Genomic DNA, 12,500 nt, shown 5'->3' with positions numbered 1-12,500 from the left:
TAGATAGATAGATAGATCAGTATAGATAGATAGATTGATTTCCACTAAAGAGAGTTCAAATCTTTATATATGGTCTGTGAGACTTAGAAATAGACAGACAAAAACTAACCATGAGTGGACATCATCCGCCATGCAGCTATACACAGATAAAGAAATAAACATGAAATCACTCAATCGACTTTTGGCTCAGCGGAGAAGCAAGACAAGATGCTAACACAGCGCCTCACCCATTCAGTCTCTGTTTAGCCTTTGCTTTTTGTTTACATGACATCATTCTCGTCTCTCTTTGATGCTCTCTGCTTTTTATCATTACCACGCTCATTCATCGTAGCATTAGTTCACAAAGAGTTCCAATTACGCAAAAAAAAAAAAAAAAAAAATGAGTAAAAGAATAAAAAAAAAGATTTAAAAAAAGTAAAAAAAAAAAAAGCATTGCCCGCGTCGATTCGGTGAGATTATCCTCATCAAGGTAGCTCGCCTGACGCTTAAATAAATGGTCTTCCCTTAGTCGTGACTATTAAGCTCTCTTTTTATGCTCCTTTTCGACCTTATAAGGATGCAAGGATCTATTTATCTCCGTCCTTCCTTCACGAGGAATTGTTCACGGACTTAAGCTAACAAGTGTTTCTTTAGTTCTTCGTCTTCTTGTCTTTGGAGCTAATTTTGTTTTCTCCTTCCAGGTGTCTTGAGTGCAGGCTGAGGACACCGGCTGGACGGGACAAGGCGGCAGCGCGTCAGCAAGTCGCTCGTCAGTCGCCAGGACCGTGTTGTGAAGCGTCGTGGCCTTGAGTGTCACCCTTGTTGTGTCTCCCTGTGTTGTGCCGAGTGTTGTGCGCGGATTACCCTCCTCGTGGACTTGACTTGCACGAAAGTGGAAGAGTTCAAGTCGTCGCCGCCCATCCGCGTGCTCTTGTGTACCTGACCCGCGTTGTGCTGGCAGTGAAGTGAAGAAAATCTTTGCAACTCTGAGTGAACTCTGTAAGAACATTGGAACAATTTTGTTTGTCGATAGAAGCGAACAGAATTGACCCCAAGTGAACATTTGCAATTAGTTCTCATCAGAACCTTGAACAAGCGTTTGCGCCTATCTGTAGGCTCCTCGCCGCCCGCACGCCCTCCGCTCGTGCCTGTGCGTGGGCGCCGTGACGAAGCGCAGCCAAGGTGCGTTACAGAGCGGACTCGGACGGTCGCTTCCTCCCGCGTGACCCTCCTATATGCAAACAAAAGCGCGTCGGCTCCGACTTCGCCTCCGCCGCCCACGCAGCCACCGACGCCCTCCTCAGGAGCCCCGGGCCCCCCAGGCCCCCCCGCGGCAGCGCCTGCAGCAGCCCGTCCGCCGCCGCCGCGCCGCTCCGCCGCAGGGACAGGGTATCTATGTCCTTCTCGGTGGCCAACCCGGGGTCGTCGTATGCCGCAGCGAGCGCAGCTCAGGGCGCCTGGACACCTGACCAGGACTCCGTCGTCTCGGGCTTCACCGACGCCAGCATCTACGCGTCGCTCCAGCGCCACCCGCAGGCCGCGCCCTTCCCACACCCGCAGCACTTCCAGCAGCAGCAGTACCATCAGCAGCAGCAGCAGCCTCCGCCGCCTCACCTCAGGCGGAAGGCGTCGTTCGTGTCTCTCCGGAGCGCCAATGCCCGGCCTCTGCATAAGAGAGGAAGGTGAGGAGGGCTTGCCATTGGCATAGGCAGTCTTTTTTTATAATTTTTTTTTATGATTGTCTTTTCATTAATCTTATTATTCGCAGCTGTTTTATAAAATGATTCACCCCACTCTTGTTCCAGTTATCGTCTTCAAATAACCTCATTATATATCTCATGTACTACCTTACCAATACTAACATGTAAATCCAAAGATATGTCTAAATTAGTCCCAACACGATACCAGATCCAGGCTTCCTCTGCACTCTAGTAGTTAAACCGAGATGGAATAAATATTCACTTCCGATGAGCTGTACGACCAGCCAGGCCATCACGACATCCATGCGCGAAGATCATTAGTGCCAATCCTGTTCCGCCGTTTCGTTGAGCGTCGATGTCCGTCTGTTCCTTTTTGGGATGTCAGAGCGTCACTAATTGATCCTGGCGTCCTGTTTCTCTCCGGGATAAGTGACTCCATCTCGCGGGCCCGCAGTCATTATCTCGGACATGGATACTCAAAAAAAAAAGAAAGAAAGAAAGAAAAAAAGAGAGTCGTATGGTATAGCCTCGAGCTATGCCATAATCATGCAACAAAGCAAGAGAATGGGGGGGAGGGGGGGGGCAACGTTTACGGGCGGAAAGATTCATTCATATAATCAGTTTATAAGTATTCCTGTTAGTAAGAACATGACTACTACAAATGATAATAATTATGATAATAATGGTGATGATAAAGATGGTGATGATAATGATAATAAAAATTAAAATGATTATGTTGATAGCGATGATGATGATAATGATGATAAAGATAATGATATTGGTGATGATAATATTGATAATAGTAGTGGTGATGATAACGATAATGATTTGACAATGGGTAATAATTATTATAAGATTAACAGTGCTGTAGTTCCTACGAAGGACATGAATTATGACTTATTTTACCAGTTGTAGGGCGCAGTAAACCTGGTATCCTAGATTCAGAATGATGAGATGTTTTTTGGCGCAATTGGGGTGCGGGGAGTAGGGTGTAGGGGGTTTAGGGGATTTGGGTTTTGTGAGTTAGGGAATTAGAAGGTCATGATTTTGATGAGGGGGGGGATGGTGGGTACTTGAGAGAAGAGAGAGAGAGAGAGAGAGAGAGAGCGAGAGAGAGAGAGAGGAGAGAGAGAAGAGAGAGGGAGAAAGAAGAGAAGAAAAAAGAAAGAAAAGAAAAAGAAAAAGAAGAGAGAAGAGAGAGAGAGAGGAGAGAGAGAGAGAAGAGACGGAGCAGAGAGAGAAAGAAAAGAAGAATGAAGAGGAAAGAAGAAAGAGAAAGAAGAAAGAGAAAAGAACAAGAAGAAGAACGAAAGAAAGAAAGAACAGAAGAAGGAAAGAAAGACGCGAAGAGAGACAAGAAAGAGAGAGAAGAGAAAGAAAGAGAGAAAGACGCAGAGAGAGGACACGAAGAGAGAAGAACGAAAGACCAGGAGCAGCAAGAAACGAGAGCAAGAGCCGAGCAGAGACGAAGAAGGAGAAAAACAAAGAAGAACACAACAGAAAAAAAGAAAGATCCACCCGCCCGCCTATCCATCCTCCACCCCTCGGCATACCTCCACCTCAGCATCCCTCCATCCCTCCTCTCCCCTCCTCCCTCCTCCCTCCTCCTCCCCTCCCTCCCTCCCTCCCCTCCCTCCTCCCTCCCTCCCTCCCTCCCTCCCTCTCCCTCCCTCATTCTTTAAGTTCATTTCCAGAAGCTGGCCAGCATGCATAATCAGCTGTAATAACTTGAGCAAGTCATCAGCATTCTCAAGTCTGTTGCTGGAATCGTTAGGCAGTTGATGGAGTGAGCGGTATCGGGGAGACAGCGAGGAGGAGAGGAGGGGAAGGGAAGGGGAGAAGAATAAGGGGAGAAGGAGAAGGGGAGAAAAAGAAGGGGAGAAGAAGAAGGGGAGAAGAGAAGAGGAGAAGGAGAAGAGGAGAGGAGAGAGGAGGAGAGAGGAGAGGAGAGGAGGAGAGGAGACGAGTGGAGAGGAGACGAGAGGAGAGGAGAGGAGAGGAGAGGAGAGGAGAGGAGAGGAGAGGAGAGGAGAGGAGAGGAGAGGAGAGGAGACGAGACGAGACGAGACGAGACGAGACGAGGAGAAGGAGGAGAAGGAGGAGAAGACGAGGAGGTGGAGGAGGACCAGCAGGAGGAGGAGATTATATGATGATAAAGTTAGGAATAAGAAGATTAAGATTAGGAAGATCGAAGTGGGGTTAGACAGGAGGATAAAGAAGGAGGGGAAAAGGGGGGGTAGGAAGAAAATAGGATAAGGGAAAGGAATTAGAGGAGGAGGAAAATGGAAAGGAAAAAGTGTAGCAAGAGAAGAGGAGGAGAGAAGAGGGAAAAGAAAGAGAAATTATCAATAAAGCAGAGAAGAGAAAAAGGAGAAAGGGGAAGAGGAATAGGAGTGGGAATGATGATAATCAAAGAAATTATAAATACGGTAATGATAATAATAACAAGGCGAAGGAGAAGATGATTGCTAAAAAGGGAAACAGAGAAAAGAGACGATAAAAGATAGGAAAAGAAAAAAAAAACATTAAATGGAGCAAAGAAGATGGGAAGGGGGTTGCACACACACGCCCTTCTTGCCCCGAGAAGTCCAACCAACATGGCCGCGAACTCAAAAACTGTCAAATTTGTTTCCAGAACTTCTTTTTTTTCGCCTCTTGGAAGGAATCTGATTAGATATGCCTTTGATAATGAGCTCGTTACGTTCGCTTGCGGAATTTTCCTAACTGGGAAAATTGATTGGGCGATAGCGCGTCTTGTTAATTTGGTTGTTGGCTTATTGCTAAAATCGTGTGGATTTTCGCCTTATTTTTTCCTGAATTTAGTGCTTCGTAAGGTTATATAAAAAGTAAATTCTTATCATTGATGATTCTCTTTTAAGTCTTCTGGCAGTGATGAAGATGTTAACGGCGGTGATGACGATTTGAAAATCACTACCGGTAGTGGTATTAACGGTTACGGTAAAATCAGTAATATCGGAATTATTAGAATATTATGATGAGTTTAAGGATGAAGATATACCAGTGATCATAATTTCGATAACATTGATACGTCTATTGATATTGGTATCAGAATAATATCGACGAGAAATACAACAACAGACAGGCAATAGCATCAGGAAAATAGAAATAGAAATCAGTGCGTGGGAAAACTCTACGGTTTAAATTCTCCGCGTCTCACTCAAGGAGCCCGTCTTTCGAACTTTTTTTTTCTTTTTTGTGTCTCGGAGGAGGTCATCGATTTTGTATTTTTATTTCGTTGAGGGAATACTTCGCCCTCAGAATAGCAAGGACTGTCAGCGGCGGTCAAACATTTTTTTCGTAGATTTATAAACCGCGTAGGGCATTCTGTTGACTTCTAGTGAATTCCCAAAAATAATGTGAGGAAGACCTTCTACCCCCCCCCCCCCCCCCCCGCCCCTCCTCCTTTGTCAATAGCTTTGGAATTCTCTAATTGCAAAAACACTCTTTGATTTACTTGAAACCTTAATCCATTGAGATAATTGTAGGATTCCCGAGTCCTTAGGAAGTCTTAGCGCGCCAGATGAGATCATGAGCGCGCGGCTGCTCTCTGTTCCTCGGTTCTTCCTTTTGTTCCTATTTCTTCTTTCCTCTTTTCCCTTTTTCTTCATCTCATACGCTTTATTTTTTATTTGTGCTATATATTCCATTTTTTCTGATTTTTTCCCTTTCGTTTTCTTTTTTTCTCGTCCTTCTCCACCTTCGTTCTTTCGTCTCTTCTTCTTTTTTATCTCCATTTTCTTTTTTATCATCTTCGGGAATGTAGTAAGAGATACACATATCTGGAAACGCGAGCAGAGGAAAAGAACACAATATCTAAATTTAAAAAAAAAGAAAAAAGGATTAAGCCCCGAATTATTTTCATCCTTTCTTGACTTCCCTCGGAGTCTACATTTCTTGCAGGTATTTTGGGTGACCTCCTCTGCCCCTTCTGCCCCTTCCTCCCCTCCTCCCCTCCTCCCCTCCTCCCTTCCTCCCTTCCTCCCTTCCTCCCCTCCTCCCCTCCTCCCCTCTTCCCCTCTTCCAACTTCACCGCCTCCGTCCCCCCCCCCCCACCTCCACACTCACCTCTGTTCTTAGTTTATTTAATCGGCTATTGAACACACACATATACATATGGATATCGCTATATACATCACTCATTACTAATTCAGTAATTCCCCTTTCTGCAGAGTTCAGAGAACACATTCCATTTTATTAAAACTGTTTGTTGTGGGGAACGGCAGCTCTTTTCCATTGTATCAAGGATATAAAGCAGATCTGTGCCACACTGGTGTCTGTTTAAGGTCTGGAAAGTATCATTTAAATATTCGTGGTAATATTCATTCATACCGGAAAATAAAAGCCCGCGTAAATTTTATTTTTTATTTGGGTTTAACTATTGAACTAATATGAGGAGGAGCTCGTTATGGACAGGCTTCTGTAGCCCCTCTGTAGGCCTACACTCTTAATAGGACTGCTCTGTATCGTATAGTTCATGTTTCACCACTAATACCCCCCCGCTTTGCACCGCCCCGCCACCTTCTTTCCATGCGTCGCCACTAACCCCTGGCTTCCTCCCGCAGGCGTGTCAGCGAGATGACGGCCGGAGTAGGCGGCGACGGGGGGATGGGGGGAGAGGTGATTGAGGTGCAGATCCTCCCGCAGGACGACAACTGGGGAGACAACACCACCGCCATCACGGGGAACACCTCCGTGCGCTCCGAATCCTTCCAGGTGAGTTCAGGGGAACGTGTGTGTGTGTGTGTGTGTGTGTGTGTGTGTGTGTGTGTGTGTGTGTGTGTGTGTGTGTGTGTGTGTGTGTGTGTGTGTGTGTGTGTGTGCGTTGGTGTTTGTGTGTGTGTGTTGGTGTTTGTGTGTGTGTGTGCGCGCGTGCACGTGTATATATGAGCCTTTGTGACTTGCGTATTTTTGTGCATATTCATGCTGATCAGCCGTGGAAACACGTAGTTCGGATCCCAACCACCTTGCTACTTTGCCCCCTGCCAATCACCCCTTCCTCGCTCTTACAGGATGTCACAATAATCGGGAGAGACCAGGAGACAGGTGTGACCTTCACGTGCCAGCGATACATTGGTTCGGCTTTGTGTGCCCTCGTGGCCTTCCTGGCTTTCCTCAGGTGAGCTTCCTTGGGGCCTGGAGTTTAGGGGAAACAATGTGCCGTAGCTTATTGTCTTTTTAGCGGATGGTGTCTTTTCCATACCGTACAAGTTGGAGATGATCTAAATCACTCCCACAGCCCGATAGATGATATCTATTCATTACACAGCCTGCCCACTTCTCGCCACAGAACACTTTTCCCAATAGTTGATTTCAACAAGACTCACAACGTAACTTTATACTCAAGAACTAACTTGTCTCACCACATCTATTTTAACCCCGGGCTCAGTTGCAACGTAACCCATTCGTTATACAAACGAGCCTCTCTCACAACCTCCTTTCTCTCACAACCTAACTCGATGTTTGTCCCTCCTGCCCCTCAGCCCCATAGCGATGGTGCTGATCCCTCGCCTGAACATCATTAAGCTGAAGAACGACCCGCCTCTGTGCGACACCGAGTGCGACGGCCTACTCATCAGCTTCTCGTTCAAGCTCCTCATTCTCCTGCTGGGGTCGTGGGCGCTCTTCTTCAGGTACGTGTTTGGAAGGATTTTCTTTCTCTCCTTTTCGTTCTCAGTATCTCGAGTTTCTCACCGATCTGCTTATCAAGTCATTATTACATTTATTCCCCCGCCATTTTTATCAACATTCCCAGTTCTACGCGCAACCAAATTACACATCGTCATACACCAACACTAATATAGCATTGCATTGTCTCCCCCAGGCAACCCAAGGCCACCATGCCCCGAATCTTCATCTTCCGAGCTCTGGTGACGATGCTCATCCTGGTGTTCACGTTCTCCTTCTGGCTGTTCTACGTCGTGCGCATCATCGAGAACACGGAGAAGGTAATTAGCATGGGGAGATTAGGGGGCTTGTCTGGGCTGTTGTTTTTATTTGAAAGCGTTTGGGGTAGGAATATCATCTTGGTTTGGTGAGTGTTGTGTGTTGTTTTTTTCCCAGAATACATGGATTTTTCAAGATATGTTCGTTATATATCTGCAGTTAGCCCTCTGAGATTGAATCATATACTAAGAGATATCTTAGTTTTTTTTATGCTAATATTTCGCAATGTGAATTATAAAAATGAATTTAAAAGGAGTTATAGATGACAGAGAAAGACCTCCCAAAACAACAAGAACAGAAATTAACATCGATAGCATTCCCCTCCAAAACTGACTTTTAAAAATCCCTACATTTTAATGACAAAATACGGACTTACCCACAAAACAAAACACAAATCACTCAACATACAGAAAGAACTGAAATTAACCAAAATTCTAAAGTACTCTGCTCACATAACCTGACTCTCCCCGAAAACCACAGGTGCAATACCGGTCTATCGTCTACTTCGCTGTGAGTCTGGTCGACGCCTTGTTGTTCATCCACTACCTGGCTGTGATTCTGCTGGAACTGCGACACCTGACGCCCCAGTACAGCGTCAAGGTTCTCAGGTCACCCGACGGGGAAAGCAGGTCAGTAAGAGAGCTGTTCGATTGCTCATTTAATTTGATTTGCATTTGCGTATATAGTTTTATGTTAATGTGGTTCAGGTTTTAGGTGCCTTTATTTTTAACTTTTTTTTTTTTGGGGGGGGGGGGCAGATGTACTGTCTAGTTTGTCAGTATTTTCAGGCGTGATTAAAATTGCTTAATTATTTTTATATGTTTGGCACTTGTCTTTAATTAGTTGTATTTTGTATCCTTCCATTTCCTAATTCACTGCCTTGTTTCTCTTCCTTTGAACTTAAATCACACGATTTAATTACTCAACTTCCATTAAATCTTATCTTTCTTCCTGTGATGTATTTCCTTTCAATCCTTCCTCCCTTTGATGTACCTCCCTCCTACCAATTCTTCCTTTGCTATATTTCCCTTCAATCCATTTTTCCTTTTTTATATTTCCCTTCAATCCATTTTATCCTTTTTTACATTTCCCTTCAATCCACCCCATTCACCCCTATCTGAACCCACAACAGGTGGTACAACATCGGCCAGCTGAGCGTCCAGCGCGCAGCTGCCTGGGTGTTGGAGAAGTACTACCAGGACTTCACCATCTACAACCCCTACTTGGACCGCCTGCCCTCCAAGAAGAAGCACTCGACCAACTCCTCCTTCAAGTATTACGATGTGGATGGCAATGAGGAGAACGCTGAGGTTAGTGTTGGGGGTCTGAGTTTTTATATTATTGTTTCACTTATTCATTTATTATAAGGAGGGGATAGGAGGATACTTTGCTTTGTTTTGGGACCAGGTGTCTGCTTGCTTGCATATTAATTTATGGGATGTATATTTTCGTAAGGCCGATTGTTGTTTTTCAGTGTGTTTTGTGTATTATAACATCTGTTGAAGGAAGATGTATATTTATCAAATATGAATTTAAAAAATATTTAGCCAGCATCACACACAACATAACATGATAGACAAATAAAAAAAAATTGGTAACACCATAACAATCTAACATTTTCTTGCAAATTTTCTAGGGCCATACACGAGCTGTATTAACTGCGAGTGCTCGACGACGCGATTCCGCTCACAATGAAAGGTTCTATGAGGAACACGAATACGAGAGAAGAGTGCGTAAGCGAAAGGCTCGACTCATAACAGCAGCCGAAGAAGCTTTCACACACATTAAGCGAATGCATGAAGAGCAGGGTAAGAAATTGTTATATATAAAGAATGTGAAAAAAGAAATCTAGTATATGAGATACATAAATGTAGTGTTCATTTCAGATATTCTTTTGTTTAAGTGTCAAAAATGAAACCTCTAATCTTTCTAAGACTTAGACTTACGAATACTGTTGATTTCAGGTCCAAGTGCTCCAATGGATCCTCATGAAGCAGCCCAGTCCATATTCCCCTCTTTAGCACGAGCTTTGCAGAAGTATCTGCGCATCACAAGGCAGCAGCCAAGACACACTATGGAGTCAATCCTGAACCACTTGGCCATCTGTCTTGCACATGATATGAGTCCCCGGGCTTTCTTAGAAAAGTACCTTTTGTCAACGCCTGTGTTACAGGTTAGTTTCGTAGAATTATTGCTGTGCATTTATTACAGTAATATTATGAAGGCAGAATGTAGAATTGTGTCCACTTTGATGTTTTTTTTCTCTTTCATACTTCCATTGTTTCATCCTGTTTTTAAAACTCTTTTCTATATAATCCATAGGATATCTAACCACAATATTTGTATTTACAGAATGATAAAGAACACCGAGGAGTCCAGTCATGGGGTCTTGTGTGTGACCAGCTTCTCTCTCGAGCAATTGATGAAGGCACCATTTTCCAGCTACGTCAAGCAGATGTGTGTCTCCTGTGCAGTGTCCATTCTATTCCACACTTTTCTATAGCTGAGGAAATCATTCACCCGAAAAGCAACAAATTTGTTCTCAGGCTGAACTCAGAAACCAGTGTATAATTCTATCATTTTTGTGACAAAATGGACATATGGAATTTTCGGACAATTTAAAGTGTTGAGTGCGATAATGAACGCTACATTTACTGGTTCCACTGACATTCAAGGGATACCCATGTGTGTCACTGTGTTCCCTCTGCCTACCATGCCAAAGTTAATAGACAACTCCCAGTTAAGTGTGTGAATCAACTCTCAAATTATATCATGTTCCTGATGATACTCTGAACTGGAATGGAATAGGATGACATTGCTGTCTTCGTATTCAGTACGTGTTTGCATAAAGAATATTAATGTCATGTTCACAAAAATTATGCTTAAAAGTGAGAACCTAAGAGTGTATTAGAGGTGTAGAGAGAATGGACATCTCTTGTTATCCCTTTGGAAACGTGAGGACAATATGTACCCATACACCCAAAAGCTTTGTAAATGGTTGTTGTCTGATCAAGAGAATCAGAAGTAGAAAAACTGCACAAGAAGTACACCTCATCCCACCTGAAGCTTCCTTTGTGCTGGCCCTTATTTGTTGTTGCCTTACGATCTAAGCTATGAAATTTGTCTTTGTTTCTTTCTTTGTGTTCTGTGTACCTTTCCTTATGATCAGGGGACAAAGACCCAGTGCACAGTCAAGGAACAGGTTGTATGTATTAATTTCCTAAGCTCAAATATTGTGTATACCTTTATTATACCCAAGAACAGAAAGTTCACCACTTTCTAGTCGTCTGTTATACTTGTAGATCTGTGTGAATGGATTTTTGTAAAGGAGCATGCTATGAGGGATGTAAAATTGAAGTGTAATTATGTTGAATAACTAAGTGTAGTTTAAAATAACATTCTCAAGAGCATCATTTCATGGTAAATAATTCATTCATTGCTGCAAATCGTGCATACTGTACCTCTGATGCTGCAGTGCCATGCTGAGAGAAGCAGAATTGTGATGTCTCTGCACTCATCATTTTTTTTATGTAAGAGTAACATTAAAAAGGAAAAATTAATTATCATCATCATTATTATTATTATTTAGTAATATGATGACCTGATATGCAATGTGTCAGTTACTAGATCTTTATATATTTACCTTTTTATATTTTTATTCAGTTGCATCTCGGCTATATGAGAAATTGGAATGTGTGAGGGTTGTTTCATGCTAGCAAAGCAAAGCACTGTTTGGATGAAGTCCATCAAAATGTTCAAGAATGAAGTATAATTTGATTATGTCGTTTCCATTGTTTAGCGACTGCCTAGTTTCTCAAAGCCAATATTGTGTTCTGGGCATAGTTGAATATTCAGGCTATTAGTGTCATGTGTTTTACATGTTGTTTGTCATCCCTATGCTTCTCTTAGCAAGAGTTGTAAACCAGTACAAGCCCCTGCGATGGCATGTGAAATTCAGTTCCATCTGGTGCGTTTTATGTTTTTACGTAGAGCCAAAGGTTTCAATTTACGTGTATATAGAGTGTATATATTGATGTTGTTATTTTTATAGCCATACAGTTAATGTGCTATTTATTTCTTGTGTTTGTTATTCATGATTGGGCAAAATATCTGGAAATTCCATGAAAATTGGTGTTCGACTTTTTGGTTTAGATCTTTTCAAATTAATATTCAACATCATTAAATTAGTTTTAAAAATTACATATTTTATTCAGAAAGTGTATCAAATGTTGCATTGAGCATTTACATACACTAGCAAAATTACTCATGTACCATTTTATGTGTTTTTGTGTAACTTAGTTTATGTATCAATCAGTTAGCAAGATCTTAAAATGTTTAGTATGTTATATCTCATAGACCAAAACATTTGTAGTAACCTATGTGTTGCTATAAAAAGGAGTAACTTCTACCTATTATGGTAAAGCCATTTTCACTGGTTATTATACTCAAATATTACAATAGATTTCCCATAGTCTCAAGTCAACATATCTCTCATTTATTGAAGCTAAAATTTTTACAGACATTCTTTCGTTACCTCAAATTAGGATTATAGTGTGCAGCTGAATGCACTTCCTTGGAACATGATTGTTTCATATATTTTATGTAGTCTAAATCATCAATTGATCATCAGTGGTCTTTTTAGGCATATCAACTTTGTAAAATAGCCTAGTGAGTGCTGTTTATAATAGTAAATAAAATACAGTTATGAGAATGTTGCTTTATTTTTTTTAGTCACCTTAACAAAGATATTGGTAACAGTGACTGAAAATAAAAGGGTTGAATGCTTTTAAAGAGAACAAGAGTTTCCTTGAAACTGTTAGGCTTCAGACCCAAACTCACAGAGTGTAGTGTTTTACA

At 42.5% G+C, this 12,500-nt stretch overlaps 2 protein-coding genes across 3 annotated transcripts in view; one reads left to right on the top strand and one right to left on the bottom strand.

Annotated features, from left to right (window-relative positions):
• The window catches only part of LOC125037336 (vang-like protein 2), a 62,464-nt gene extending 50,110 nt beyond the window's left edge, over positions 1-12,354 (top strand). For both annotated transcript variants that reach the window (XM_047630425.1, XM_047630426.1), the window contains exons 2-11: positions 681-1,661; positions 6,263-6,413; positions 6,710-6,816; positions 7,181-7,330; positions 7,522-7,645; positions 8,124-8,272; positions 8,776-8,953; positions 9,280-9,451; positions 9,608-9,816; positions 9,996-12,354. In XM_047630425.1, coding sequence (XP_047486381.1) covers positions 1,375-1,661; positions 6,263-6,413; positions 6,710-6,816; positions 7,181-7,330; positions 7,522-7,645; positions 8,124-8,272; positions 8,776-8,953; positions 9,280-9,451; positions 9,608-9,816; positions 9,996-10,214 — 1,746 coding nt within the window. In that variant the 5' untranslated portion in view covers positions 681-1,374 and the 3' untranslated portion in view covers positions 10,215-12,354. The remainder of the gene's footprint in view (positions 1-680; positions 1,662-6,262; positions 6,414-6,709; positions 6,817-7,180; positions 7,331-7,521; positions 7,646-8,123; positions 8,273-8,775; positions 8,954-9,279; positions 9,452-9,607; positions 9,817-9,995) is intronic.
• Positions 12,349-12,500, bottom strand: part of LOC125037337 (meiosis-specific nuclear structural protein 1-like) — a 13,345-nt gene continuing 13,193 nt past the window's right edge. The window contains exon 10 of the mRNA XM_047630427.1: positions 12,349-12,500. This exon is cut by the window's right edge and continues 221 nt beyond it. The gene's annotated coding sequence lies outside the window, so the exon portion shown is untranslated.

Source organism: Penaeus chinensis, chromosome 23 (assembly GCF_019202785.1).
Source record: "Penaeus chinensis breed Huanghai No. 1 chromosome 23, ASM1920278v2, whole genome shotgun sequence".
NCBI classification, from domain to species: Eukaryota; Metazoa; Arthropoda; class Malacostraca; order Decapoda; family Penaeidae; genus Penaeus; species Penaeus chinensis.
Note: the sequence above shows the minus strand (reverse complement) of the source record. Positions and strands in the feature narration are given on the sequence as shown.